Source organism: Moschus berezovskii, chromosome 2 (assembly GCF_049115385.1).
Source record: "Moschus berezovskii isolate FMDL1 chromosome 2, NW_MosBer_1.0, whole genome shotgun sequence".
NCBI classification, from domain to species: domain Eukaryota; kingdom Metazoa; phylum Chordata; class Mammalia; order Artiodactyla; family Moschidae; genus Moschus; species Moschus berezovskii.
Genome location: NC_142461.1, coordinates 108,505,580 through 108,520,347, shown reverse-complemented (window position 1 = coordinate 108,520,347; position 14,768 = coordinate 108,505,580). Strand labels below are relative to the sequence as shown.

Below are 14,768 nucleotides of genomic sequence, written 5' to 3'. Positions count from 1 at the left end.
CCTTCATTCTTTAATTCCTTACCCTGGGACCGCGCTCCCAGCGCCCTCCCGGGGTCGTTTCCGCGTGTGACCTCCTCTGCCTGCCGGGGCATCGGTGGGGACGGCCGCCTCCCCGGCCGCAGCCCTCCCCGCAGGTCCCCGCCGGACCCGCAATCCCTGCCGCGAGGGCCCGCCCCCTCACACGGGCAGCCAATGGCGGCTCGGACGCGCCCCGCTCCCGCCGCGTCCCGCGCGAGCTCGGGCCTGGGCGGCAGGGCGCGAGCCCCGGCTCTGCTGTCGGGCTTCGGCAGGCGCCGGGTCGGGAGGCCTGCGGCCCGGCCTTGGGGAAGCCATGGACTCGCAGGGGCTGAAGGTGAGCGGGCAGGACGCGGCCGCCTGTGGCCGGCGGGGATGGCAAGGGGCCGGGGGCGTGGGGAAGCGCGCGGGCCGACCGGGCGAGGCCGCGGTTACTTGCGGGGCCCGCTGCCGTCTGGCGGGGTGTCGGCGTGCGGGGCGCCGGCCTGTGGCTTCCGTCACCTGCCCTCCCTCCGCCGGCCCCGCTTAGGAATCTTCCCGTCGGGCAGCCTTCCCCACGCGCCGCTTTCCGAGTTGCCGTTACTGTGCTTGTCCCACCCCGTTGGTCGTGTTTACGTTTACTTTATGACACCGAGTACGACTCCGGGGTGCGATTTTTAAGGACTCCAGCAAACTAGTATCAACAATCAACCTGCGGTGGCAAATGGAGCAAAAAGATTTTATGAAATCAATTAAAGACATAGGCTTGAAAATGGAGTATTTTCGGGTGATGGTCGGACACGACTAAGCGACTGAGCGACAACTTCTCTGTTTATCAGTGATGCATCTCTTCGGCAAATATTTAATGACGATCCACTTAAGAAATGATGATACGAAAACAGATATGAGACTTGGAAATAAAAGAAGTTACTTTTTAGGATCATGATCTCCATTCATTTGTTCACGGATTCCCTTGTTCAACACATGTTAAAGGAGGGCTCACTGTGTGTCCACTGAAACTGAGGATGGTAATTAATAGAACAGGCCCCGCCTTCACCCATTTTATAGTCTATTGCTGGCGAAAACCTTAATTAAATTAATTCAACAAATGTTTATTGAATGTGTCCCATGTGTCTAGCATTGTTCTAAGCCCTGAAGATGATAAACCCTGCAGATAATAAGCCCTGCAATAATAAAGCTAAGAAAAACACTCCCAAATCTTTCTACATTTGACGGGGGGAGGAGTTAGTCCATACAGGTGATTGCAGTGTGTAGCGTATATGCTGATGATGCGTGGATGGAGAACACTTAGCCAAGTGATAGTGTCTTTTGCTTTTTTGTGTGAAACTTTATTTTCCTGTGGAGCTTTCCCCGTCCCGTTAAATTTGTTCTTCATATTGCCACCTAAATGAACTTTTCAATAAAAACATTTCTCATGCTAAAAAGTGTTGTTATTAGCATGTTCTAGTCTAACACTTAGAGTAGAGAATCAATTCAATAGGAGGTCCTTCTTGACCCCAGCTTTTTCTCCAACCTCCTCTTCCAATTATCCCAGTTCTACTCAAGCCTCTAGAAATGGCAAACTTTCTCTATAATGGGCCAGGTGGTACACATTCAGGCATTATCGACCATAGGGCCTCCGTGGTATTGAGTCTGCCTTCATAGCATGAAAACAGCCATAGACAGTACTTAAGCAAATGAGCGTGGCTTTGTTCCAATAAAACTTTACTTACAGACACTGAAAATTGAATTTCATGTAAGTTTCATATGTTATATTTTTCTTCCCTTTTTTTTCCTCAACCATTTGAACATGTTAACTTGCTGGATGTGTGAAAACAGGCAGAAGGCCAGATATGGCCCATAGGCCGCAGTGTGCCAGTCCCCGCTCTAGCATACGAGGATGGTTTAGTCCTCTCCATCCTCACTGGATCCCGCTGAGGTTCAATTCTGCCTTCTGTGTTGTTTGAGTTCCTTTTTTGGCCGACTGCCTTATGAATCATGAAAGAGAAATAGGTAAGAGTATGTATGTAGGCAGTAGGAGTTTGTGAATAGAATCAGTTTCTAAGTCCTCCCCAAGAATTTTACTCTTCCATCCTCCCATACCCCACCCTCACTCTCCTGCATTCCCAAAGCAGTTTATAAGCTCTTTTCTTGCATTTGCTGCACTACATTTCAGTCTTTTAAAAACTTTGCTTTACTGAAGTATGCTTGATTAACAATGTTGTATTTCTAGTGTACAGCAAAGTGACTCAGTTATCATTAACTGAGTTAATTCTTTATAATTAAATGAGTTAATTCTTTTTCATATTGTTTTCCATTGTGGTTTATCACAGGATATTGAATGTAGCTCCCTGTACTATAGTAGGGACCTTGTTGTTTATCCATTCTCTATAGTTTCTGCCAACTCCAAATTCCCAATCCATCTCTCCCCTATCTCCCTTCCTCCCTGGTTACCACCAGTCTCCTCTCTGTCTGTGAATCTGTTTCTGTATCATAAATAAGTTCATTTGTGTTATATGTTAATTCCACGTATAAGTGATATCATATGTTATTAATCTTTCTGACTTCACTTAGTATGATAACCTCTAGGTTTATCCATGTTGCTGCAAAATGGCATTATTTTCATTACTAATATTCTGTTATGTGTGTGTGTGTATATTTTATATACACGACATTTTCTTTATCCATTCCTCTGTCGATGGACATTTAGGTTACTTCCATGTCCTGGCTATTGTAAATAGTACTGCTGTGAACATTGGGGTATATGTACCTTTTTGAATTACAGTTTCCTCCAGATATATGCCCAGGAGTGAGATTGCAGGATCATATGGCAACACTATTTTTAGTTTTTGAGTAACCTCCATATTGTTTTCCATAGTGATTGCACCAACTTACAGTCCCACCAACAGTGTTGGAGGGTTCCCTTTTCTCCACACTCTCTCCAGCAATTGTTATTTGTAGATCTTTTTAATGATGGCCAGTGTGAGGTGATATTGTAGTTTTGATTTGCATTTCTGTAATAATTAACGGTGTTGAGCATCTTTTAATGTGTCTGTTGGCCATCTGTCTGTCTGTGGAGAAATGTCTGTTTAGGTCTTGTGCCCATTTTTCTATTTGGGTTGTTCGGGGTATTTTGTTGTTTCTGAGTTGTATGAGCTGTTTGTATATTTTGGATATTAAGCAAATATTTTGCAAATATTTTCTCCCAGTCCATAGGTTGCCTTTTCACTTTGTTTATGATTTCCTTTGCTATACAAAAACTTTTAAGTTTGATTTGGTCCCATTTGTTTATTTTTTCTTTTATTTGTATTGTCTTGGGAAACTGACCTAAGAAAATGATTGGTACGGTTTATGTCAGAGAATGTTTTGCATCAGTTCTCTTCTCGGAGTCTTATGGTGTCATGTTTATTTTTTAGTTTTTAAGTCATTGAGTTTTTTTGTATATGTGGTGTGAGGTTGTGTTTAACTTCATTGTACATGCCACTGTTCAGCTTCCCCAGCACCACTTGCTGAAGAGACGGTCTTTTCTCCAATGTATCTGTAACTCCAACATATTCTTACCTCCTTTGTTGAAGATTAATTGACTGTAGATGTGTGGTCAAACAGTCTTTAGATTATAGTCTCAGTTGAAAATTTTAAGCATTTCTGGGGCTTTTCTGGGACAAGAACCATGTCTTGTTCATTTTTATGGTCACTGTACTTTGTCCAGTGCCTGGCACTCAGTAAATGTTTTTGGACTGGACAGCCTAACCTGAACCAAGACAGTACAAATTGGTACAGGGAGTGGGAAGTAGACTAGAGCAACAGAGGAGCTTACTGATTGGTTAGACTTAGGGGGATATGCAAACAGGAAGAGAGAATTTCTGACTAGGTGTCTGGCTTGGGTGGTGGTGGAGAAACTGAAAATAGAAATCTGGAGCTGCGATGAGAGGTCTTGACACGTTTTTCTGTTTTTGTTTTTTTTTTAATATCATCAGCATATGGAGTTTGGAGGAACTTTTTTCCCACCTGAACAGGAGGAATTGAATATGATAACTCAATTAATTATGAGTTATGTAAATGGCTACCAGCATTTTATCATTTGAGCAAACTGAGGTGCTGTCAGATAGACCAGAAATTTGAAACCAGGTCTTTTTACTTTAAAATCCATGTCCTTTTTATGTTATCATGCCCCTGCCTTTCAGGAGAGTTATACAGGTGCTTAGCGATACTGAGGAGAAGGCAATGGCAAGCCACTCCAGTACTCTTGCCTGGAAAATCCCATGGATGGAGGAGCCTGGTAGTCTGCAGTCCATGGGGTCGCTAGGGGTCGGACATGACTGGGCGACTTCGCTTTCACTTTTCACTTTCACACATTGGAGAAGGAAATGGCAACCCACTCCAGTGTTCTTGTCTGGAGAATCCCAGGGACGGGGGAGCCTGGTGGGCTGCCATCTATGGGATCACACAGAGTCGGATACGACTGAAGTGATTTAGCAGCAGCAGCAGCGATACTGAATGCTAGACAGAAAATCAAGTAGATGATATTAAAAGTGTCCAATTCTTTGCTGTCCCGTGGCCTGTAACCCACCAGGCTCCTCTGTCTGTGGAATTCTCCAGGCAAGAATACTAGAGTGGGTTGCCATGCCCTCTTTCAGGGGATCTTCCCAACCCAAGGATCCAACCTGAGTCTCCATCTGAGCCACCAGGGAAGCCCCCAAAGTGTCCTTAGTTGTGGCAAACCAAAAAGTCACTTGCAGCCTTAGGGAAGAGGCTCTGGAGGAAACGGGCACTTTTCTGAGATGTGCTGTGGGGGTCTTGGAAATGGCATCTGAATCATGCTTTGAAGAAACTGTGGCTTAGAGGGGGCTGATGCTGCTGCTAAGTCGCTTCAGTCGTGTCCGACTCCGTGTGACCCCATAGATGGCAGCCGACCAGGCTCCCCCATCCCTGGGATTCTCCAGGCAAGAATACTGGAGTGGGCTGCCATTTCCTTCTCCTATGTGTGAAAGTGAAAAGTGAAAGTGAAGTCGCTCAGTCGTGTCCGACTAGTAGTGACCCCATGGACTGCAGCCCACCAGGCTCCTCTGTCCATGCGATTTTCTAGGCAAGAGTACTGGAGTGGCTTGCCATTGCCTTCTCCGGCTAGACGGGACTAGAGAACAGCAACCAGAGGAGAGAAGCATAGTGGAGGTTACAGAGGACGTTTGCCTGACTATTCTAGAAAAGCACTCAGACTGTAATCCTCCAGAGACAGTAGACTGTGCGGGAGGGGGCTGAAGCTGTATAGACACTCATTTTAACCCTGTCAGTGAGTGCTTCGTGTTTCTCACAGATGAGCCAGCTGAATAGTCATACTAGATAGGTATGGAATGGCCTTTGAATTGGTTCGTGGAGGAAATCATGTATATCTCAGTGATGGGGAGTATGGAATATGGTTTCCCTCTTTGATTAGGTTAGCAACTAAGCCTTAGATAAGATCCTGAGAAAAATGGTATAAAGCATAGCTGATAGTGGGCTTCCCAGGTGGCACTAGTGGTAAAGAACCTGCCTATCAATGCAGGAGACATTAGAGACACAGGTTTGATCCCTGGATTGGGAAAATCCCCTGGAGAAGAGAATGGCTACCCACTCCAGTACTCTTGCCTGGAGAATCCCATGGACAGAGGAGCTTGGGGGGCTATAATCTATGGAGTCCCAAAGAGGCAGACACCACTGAAGCGATTTAGCAAAGCTGATAGTTTTCTGCCTTGTATATGAATAATATAATTTTGAAAAAAGCCTGGAAAGAGTGATTTCCTTTAAAAAATAGGTTCTTTGTTTTACTGACAATTATTTATTTATTGTGGAACTCAGAAAACATAGTCTTTGACAATAAATTGCTGGGTTTAATAGGTCGTTACTTTGTGATGCTACAAAAACAAAATAGCAACAAAGTGTTGTTTGTTTTCAGTTCAGTTCAGTCGTGAATCATCTGAACTGAACTGAATGGTCTGGCGATAGAAACCTCTAGTCTTTCATTAACTTTTTTTGTAATTGAAAATACTCTGACTTCAATATTGTTAAGAAAGCGTTTAGGAGGAAAAGATTGAAATTATTAGAAAATATTGTTATTTTAGTAATCTTATGTTCATTGTGTTCTACATTTCTTAGTACTAAGTGCTAGCCTTGAACAACATTTTAAGGAACTTGGAAGAAAAAATACAGTAAGTTTTAGATTATTCAAGATCTTAGATTAATGCCCGCTTGTTAGAGTATTTCAGAACATTGGAATCTCTCTTTATCTTTATTTCCTTTTAGGCTTTGATTAATTACTACTGTCAGGAGAGGTATTTCCACCATGTGTTGCTTGTTGCCAGTGAGGGAATGAAGAGCTATGGCAGTGACCCAGTTTTCAGGTTTTATCACGCCTATGCTACATTAATGGAAGGTATGTGCTAATTATTAAGCACTTCCACAGGTTTTAAGTTCTTGTTTTGCACCAAGAATAATTTTTCACTTTGTGGTTTTGATTTTCAGGTAAAATTCAAGAAGCTCTTCGAGAATTTGAGGCTATTAAAAATAAACAAGATGTATCACTTTGTTCTCTAATTGCACTGATATACGCTCATAAAATGAGCCCTAATCCAGGTATAGTATTTAAGTATAATGCTTCCACAGTTTTTTCTACTCAGTTCAATTTGATTTTTGTCAATTACCTTAACCTTCAGTCTGTTCATACTGTATTATATATTGTCCGTGGATACTATTAATATCAATATTTGTTTTATCATCCTAACAAGACCTTAAGTTTATTAAGCACAGGAAATATGAGTCTTCTCTAGCTTTCATATTTCTTATATCCTATGGCAGAAGTTTCATTAGTCTGTAGGAATTGTTGGAATTAATGCAAAGGTGAACATGTATTAGCAATGGTTAAACCGAAAAAGGACAGCTCAAAACAGGCGTATACCTAAATTACTCTGTAGCAGCCAACTTTAACTTGTGTGCATATATAGTTAAATGCGTTTCCTCTCTTCTACTATATCATAAGCTTCTTAAAAGCTCTTATATCCCCCAAGGGGGCTAGCTCTTTTTAAGATATTCAGTAAATTTTTATCCAGTAGTAGGTTGGGAGATATGATTAGATTATATAAGGAACTTTATACGTAAACCAGCAATTAAAATTATGTGAACTGTCTTAATATTTAGTGTGTCTTTGCCAACCAAGGTCCGTCTAGTCAAGGCTATGGTTTTTCCAGTGGTCATGTATGGATGTGACAGTTGGACCGTGAAGAGGGCTGATCGCCGAAGAATTGATGCTTTTGAACTGTGGTGTTGGAGAAGATTCTTGAGAATCCCTTGGACTGCAAGGAGATCCAACCAGTCCCTTCTAAAAGAGATCAGTCCTGGGTGTTCATTGGAAGGACTGATGCTAAAGCTGAAACTCCAATACTTTGGCCACCTCATGCAAAGAGTTGATTCACTGGAAAAGACTCGGATGCTGGGAGGGATTGGGGTCAGGAGGAGAAGGGGACGACAGAGAATGAGATGGCCAGATGGCATCACTGACTCGATGGATGTGAGTTTGAGTGAACTCCGGGAGTTGGTGATGGACAGGGAGGCCTGGCGTGCTGTGATTCATGGGATCGCAAAGAGTTGGACACGACTGAGTGACTGAACTGAACTGAATTGAATGGCTGAGGCAAAACAGTATTAAAATTTTAGGTAATAACAAAGAAATAATATAGTATTCAACCATACATATCTAGTAACAGCTAATAGCATCATAAAAAGAGATCTTGTTTCAAGTAATTAGACACTTACCAAATGTCATAGAATTTTTTAAAATAATAGAAAACAGTTTTTTCTTAATCAGAGTATCACTTACATCCTTCCCACACATATACATATCAATAAAATGTTATTTAATATGTTTAGCTTGTAAGCAGATCTAACAACTAGATACTTTCTGCAAGGGACTATATCAGATAAAGCAAGGGGTTCCCAACCTTAGGGTGGTAGACCAGTACCTCCTGTCAGATCAGTGGTGGTATTCAGTTCAGTTCAATTCAGTTCAGTCACTCAGTCGTGTCCGACTCTCCGCGACCCCATGAATAACAGCACGCCAGGCCTCCCTGTCCATCACCAACTCCCGGAATACACTCAAACCCATGTCCACAGAGTCGGTGATGCCATCCAGCCATCTCATTCTCCGTCGTCCCCTTCTCCTCCCGCCCCCAACCTTTCCCAGCATCAGAGTCTTTTCCAGTGAGTCAACCCGTCGCATGAGGTGGCCAAAGTATTGCAGTTTCAGCTTTAGCATCAGTCCCTCCAATGAACATCCAGGATTGATCTCCTTCAGAATGGACTGGTTGGATCTCCTTGCAGTATAAGGGACTCTCAAGAGTTTTCTCCAACACCACAGTTCAAAAGCATCGATTCTTCGGCGATCAGCCTTCTTCACAGTATGTAATGCACTTGAATCATTCCCAGACCAGCCCCCTCCAAGTTTGTGGTAACATCATCTTCCTGGAACTGGTCCCTGGTGTTGAAAATATTGGGGACTGCTGAAGAGGAGCCACAAGAATTGTAAAAAGTGATCTGCCATATCAGTTTATAATTTAGTTGGGAAAGAAAATGTTAAACCCACTAAGATTAAATACTAATGTTATTATTAAGTAAAATGATACAAAATAAAACAGATGAATCCATAAGTAATTGAAAATGTCATGTACTGTTTATCCATAGCAGTAGGCAGAGAGGGCTTTGTGGAATTGGAGAATGATCTTGTCTTGGAAGGATAGCTAGGGTTTGAGTATAAAGCATATCTGTCAGGAGAACTTGGTGGGCAAATATGTCAAAATGGTTCAGGATTAGGATCCTCTCTGGATCCCCCTTTCTCTGTACTCCAGCAGGAGTGTGTATGGCTGGAGCAGAGTTTGCATAGGAAAGCTAATGTAGTCAGTAAGACTAAAAAAAGAAAAGTAACAAAATATTTTCTTCCTTGAAACGAGTTGTCATTTAATTGGTTATTCCCAAGAGTACTGGTTCTGTTGCAAAATGTGGTTTCTAGGACACTAAAAATATGGAGGCAGAAGTATTGTTTAGACACCTGAGTCCTCCCTCGACTTTGCATAGATGATCATGAGTGGGCTTGAACTCAGGAGAGGCCCAGAAGCCTGTCAGTCTCCCTGAGAAAGGGCCTAGATTGTTCCTGTACATTCTTCCTGATTATTGATGAAAGCCCTGGTTATGAAAAGGCTGTGATGCATTAAGAACTGGAGCTGATATCTGGCAAGAGCCAGCTTTGTGAGCTAACTGATTCTCCGCTTGATGGAAATGTAGGCAGGAAGGTGCAATGCCTGCTTCTGCCCTAATAAGTTCTGTTTCTGTATCGCGACTCTGATGAAAACTTCTGAAGGTGTTCCATGGGTGTGCTGGGCAGAAGGGATATCTTGCCAAGCAGTCTGGCCCTCCGGAATGCGATTTTGTTTCCTAAATTCAAAGAATTGTACCTTGTCAAGTGGGCCTTAGAAAGCATCACTACGAACAAAGCTAGTGGAGGTGATGGAATTCCAGTTGAGCTATTTCAGATCTTGAAAGATGATGCTGTGAAAGTGCTGCACTCAATATGCCAGCAAATTTGGAAAACTCAGCAGTGGCCACAGGACTGGAAAAGGTCAGTCTTCATTCCAATCCCGAAGAAAGGCAATGCCAAAGAATGCTCAAACTACCACACAATTGCACTCATCTCACACGCTGGTAAAGTCATGCTCAAAATTCTCCAAGCCAGGCTTCAGCAATACGTGAACCGTGAACTCCCAGATGTTCAAGCAGGTTTTAGAAAAGAAAGAGGCACCAGAGATCAAACTGCCAACATCCGCTGGATCATGGAGAAAGCAAAAGAGTTCCAGAAAAACATCTATTTCTGCTTCATTGACTATGCCAAAGCCTTTGACTGTGTGGATCACAATAAACTGTGGAAAATTCTGAAAGAGATGGGAATACCAGACCACCTGACCTGCCTCTTGAGAAACCTGTATGCAGGTCAGGAAGCAACAGTCAGAACTGGACATTGAACAACAGACTGGTTCCAAATAGGAAAAGGAGTACGTCAAGGCTGTATCTTGTCACCTTGCTTATTTAACTTATATGCAGAGTACATCATGAGGAACGCTGGGCTGGAAGAAGCACAAGCTGGAATCAAGATTGCCAGGAGAAATATCAATAACCTCAGATATGCAGATGACACCACCCTTATGGCAGAAAGTGAAGAGGAACTCAAAAGCCTCTTGATGAAAGTGAAAGAAGAGAGTGAAAAGGTTGGCTTGAAGCTCAACATTCAGAAAACAAAAATCTGGTCCCATCACTTCATGGGAAATAGATGGAAAAACAGTGGAAACAGTGTCAGACTTTATTTTTTTGGGCTCCAAAATCACTGCAGATGCTGATTGCAGCCATGAAATTAAAAGACGCTTACTCCTTGGAAGGAAAGTTATGACCAACCTAGATAGTATATTAAAAAGCAGAGACATTACTTTGCCAACCAAGGTCCGTCTAGTCAAGGCTATGGTTTTTCCTATGGTCATGTATGGATGTGAGAGTTGGACTGTGAAGAAAGCTGATCGCCGAAGAATTGATGCTTTTGAACTGTGGTGCTGGAGAAGACTCTTGAGAGTCCCTGTACTGCAAGGAGATCCAACCAGTCCATTCTAAAGGAGATCAGTCCTGGGTGTTCATTAGAAGGACTGATGCTAAAGCTGAAACTGCAATACTTTGGCCACCTCATGCGATGAGTTGACTCACTGGAAAAGACTCTGATGCTGGGAAAGGTTGGGGGTGGGAGGAGAAGGAGACGACAGAGAATGAGATGGCTGGATGGCATCACCGACTCTATGGACATGAGTTTGAGTGAACTCCGGGAGTTGGTGATGGACAGGGAGGCCTGGCGTGCTGTGATTCATGGGGTCGCGGAGAGTCGGACACGACTGAGCAACTGAACTGAATCCTGCATTTAAGTGTATATCACTAGAGTTACACTTAAGTTGTACCTTACCTTGGTAGCCATTTCCAAGGTAAGATAAGATAGTCTGTTAGAATCTTAACCCTCAACTTTCACATTTCTTTTTCCTGTTACCTGACTGATTCACACTCTGATTCAACCCAGGATTTGGATCTAACTGACATTTGTGTCCTAAGCACATATATTACAGATTAATTAGAAGTGATTAGAGTTCTAGAAGTCACTCAGTCATATTGGTCTCTTTTGTGACCCCATGGACTCTAGCCCGTCAGGTTCCTCTACCCATTAGATTCTCCAAGCAAGAGTACTAGAGTGTGTAGCCATTCTCTTCTCCAGGGGATCTTAGCAACCAGGGATTGAACCCACGTGTCTTGTTTCTCCTGCTTTGGCAGGCAGATTCTTTACCATTAGCGCCACCTGGGAAGCCCATTAAACTCTATAAGTAGCAGTAATTATACCACTTTTCATTGGCCTATGACAGCAGCCTGACATATGTTTTAGAATTTGATTAAGAATTAGGGTAATTTGACTACTAGTTCTGGATTTTCCCTTAATAATTGTCCTATATTAGAGTCATTACTAACTTATTTTTTATGTCTTAAGAATGATATAAACTGTAGAATGGCAGTGTGGTCACAGTAGTTGTTAGCTCCACATGGCTGTAGAGAATTTGAAATGTGTCTTACTTGAGGATATGAATTTTAAATTTAATTAATTTTCTTTTACTGGTAGTTGATTCAGTTGTTAGAAATATGTTTTTGATGAATATATGATTGTGTTTTTTCCAAATAAATTTTATGAAATCTAAGTATATATTAAGATTTTCTGAAGAAAATTTAGCATCTTAATTGAGGTGTGCTTTGTGTAAAGTGCATATCAGAATTTAGAAAGAAGGGAAAAAAAGGAAATTATCTTCTTAATTTCAAATCCAAATGAAATGATCATTTGGATATAATGGGTTAAATAAAAATATTATTAAAGTCAATTTTGCGTCTTTCTTTTTACTTCCCTGTAGCTACTAGGAAATTTTAAATTACTTAGTTCAGTTCAGTTACTGAATTGTGTCCTACTCTTTGCAACCCCATGGACTGCAGCATGCCAGGCCTCCCTGTTCATCACCAACTCCCAGAGTTTACTCAAGCTTATGTCCATTGAGTTGGTGATGCCATCCAACCATCTCATCCTCTGTCATCCTCGTTTCCTCCCGCCTTTAATCTTTCCCAGCATCAGGGTCTTTTCCAGTGAGTCAGTTCTTTGCATCCAGTGGTCAAAGTATTAGAGTTTCAGCTTCAGCGGAAAATCAGTCTTTCAGTCTTTCCAATGAATATTCAGGACTGATTTCCTTTAGGATGGACTGGTTGGATCTCCTTGCTGTGCAAGAGACTCTCAAGAGTCTTCTCCAACACCACAGTTCAAAAGCATCAATTCTTCAGTGCTCAGCTTTCTTTATAGTCCAACTCTCACATCCATATATGACTACTGGAAAAACCACAGCCTTGACTAGACGGACCTTTGTTGGCAAAGTAATGTCTCTGCTTTTTAGTATGCTGTCTAGGTTGGTCATAACTTTTCTCCCAAGGAGCAAGCATCTTTTAATTTCATGGCTACAGTCACCATCTGCAGATTTTGGGGCTTGCATATTTCTTGCGTTTATTTCTACTAGTGTTGCTATAAAGAGGAGAACTATATTCTCTGCCTTTAATCATCTGACCTATCATAAACTCTTGATCTAGAATTTAATTTTCACTTAATGTGTTTTTTCCCTCTCCCAGATAGAGAAGCTATTCTCGAGTCAGATGCCAGAGTAAAAGAGCAGCGTAAAGGAGCTGGACCAAAAGTTTTGTACCATGCAGGCTTGTTTTTGTGGCACATTGGTCGGCATGATAAAGCGAGAGAATATATTGACCGAATGATCAAGATATCAAATGGGAATAAAGAGGTAGCTGATTTTCATATTTTGAAATAGTATCATTAAAGAAAGCTTAATGTTATTTATATATTCAGTGATATTCTTTGTTATTGCCCACTCTATGCTCACTTTATAAGTAACAACTTTTTTTTAATATTTTATAAAATTCTGGTTTTCTTAGGTAGCTTTTTTTAATGCAGTCTGTTAGCTCTTGACAAGATCCCTTCCTGCTTCCTTCCCTCCCTTCCTTCCTGTCCTTTCACATACCCAGTTAATATTATGAGAAAATTGACAAATGGAATGAAAAGTGTGATTACAATGTGCAGGGAAATATTAATTAGCATTTATTGCTCATTTACTTTGTGCCTGGCACTGTTCACCCATTACATAAATGTTAGGAGAATGAAGAAGAATGTCTTGAAGGAAATAGTATTTCAGCTAAAATTTGAAAGATGGATACAGTTTCCACCAGCATAGATTATGGAAAAGGGAAGTAGATATCCCCAACATGGGAGATAATATGGAAATAAGGAAAATAAGGAGACGTGTAGGTTCTGGGTACAGTGAGAACCTCACATCTGACCAGAGTTTAGGGTAAACAGAAGAGAATGGAAGAAAAGGTTGGAAAAGTAGATTGGGACAGATTGAAGGATCTTGATGGATAGATACAAATATTTGTATCTAATTTGGTATGCATTAAGGGTCACTGAAGATTTTTAATCATGTCAGTGATACTTTAAAAATCAGAAAATTCAGAATATGAATTTAGGAAAGGTTTACAGGATGAACTGGCCTGGGAAGAAACCAGAATTCAGGTCCCTTTGCAAAGGTAGTACTTTCTGCAAAAGGTTTTAAGGACCTACACTAAAATTTTACAGTGAATAGGACCTTGAGAATTATCAAATACCTACAGGAATTTACAACTTATTATAAATAGTGCAGGAAAGATACTGAGGTGTCAGATATCAAGGATGTCTCTCTGAAGTTTTAAGCCTGGACAATTCAGAGACCAGTTAATGCGGATAGAAAATACATTGGGATGAGAAGGTAGTCTTGGAGAGAGGTGATGTGTTTGCCTTTAGACATTCTATATTTCAGGCACTGGTAGAACAGTGAGATGGAGACAGTAGATGAACTTTTGGAAAGAAGAGAAAAAATTAGAAGAGGTGTTGGACTAGAAATAAAGGTTGGGAATCATCTACAAGTTTGAAACAATTCAAATAAGGACAGTGATCTAGTGAGTAGAAGTAGCAGTGTTTAAGAATTCTTACCTGTCTTTTCAGGTGTAATACAGGGACATAAATATGATCTTAGTTAAAGATTTAGACGGTTTAGTAATTCACCTAGAATTTTTTTTGACAGAGGAGCAGATTTCATAATTTTTATATGGCATTAAAAAGAAAAATAATATATGAGTATCCATCTTATTTCTAATCCTATAAACCTTACAGCCCATTGGCTTACTAACATTTTTGAAGGTAAGTGTTCATGACTGCTTCATTTTTAAATGGGGTCGCGGAGAGTCGGACACGACTGAGCAACTGAACTGAACTGAGGCCATTTTATCCTTTTATTTGACTCTCACTGGACTAGTCACAGAGAATGAGATAGCTGCCAAATTATCTTAATATTTAATAAATGTGAAACAAGGAACTAATTCCTTTTCTTATTTCATTTGGTCTGTTTCCTCCAAAAAAGTAACAAATTCTTATTTATGTACTGAATTACATGTTTAACAATTATTAATAATAGTTTATTAGCAAAGCCCCATGTAAAAATATTGGTTATTTAGCATTAATGGAAGAGAAGGCAATGGCAACCCACTCCAGTACTCTTGCCTGGAAAATCCCGTGGGCGGAGGAGCCTGGTAGGCTGCAGTCC

At 41.3% G+C, this 14,768-nt stretch overlaps 1 protein-coding gene across 2 annotated transcripts in view; it reads left to right on the top strand.

The window, feature by feature from the left end:
- Nucleotides 1-209: 209 nt before the first annotated feature.
- The window catches only part of TTC21B (tetratricopeptide repeat domain 21B), a 124,575-nt gene continuing 110,016 nt past the window's right edge, over nucleotides 210-14,768 (top strand). For both annotated transcript variants that reach the window (XM_055398931.2, XM_088829848.1), the window contains exons 1-4: nucleotides 210-352; nucleotides 6,274-6,403; nucleotides 6,493-6,603; nucleotides 12,751-12,917. In XM_055398931.2, coding sequence (XP_055254906.1) covers nucleotides 332-352; nucleotides 6,274-6,403; nucleotides 6,493-6,603; nucleotides 12,751-12,917 — 429 coding nt within the window. In that variant the 5' untranslated portion in view covers nucleotides 210-331. The remainder of the gene's footprint in view (nucleotides 353-6,273; nucleotides 6,404-6,492; nucleotides 6,604-12,750; nucleotides 12,918-14,768) is intronic.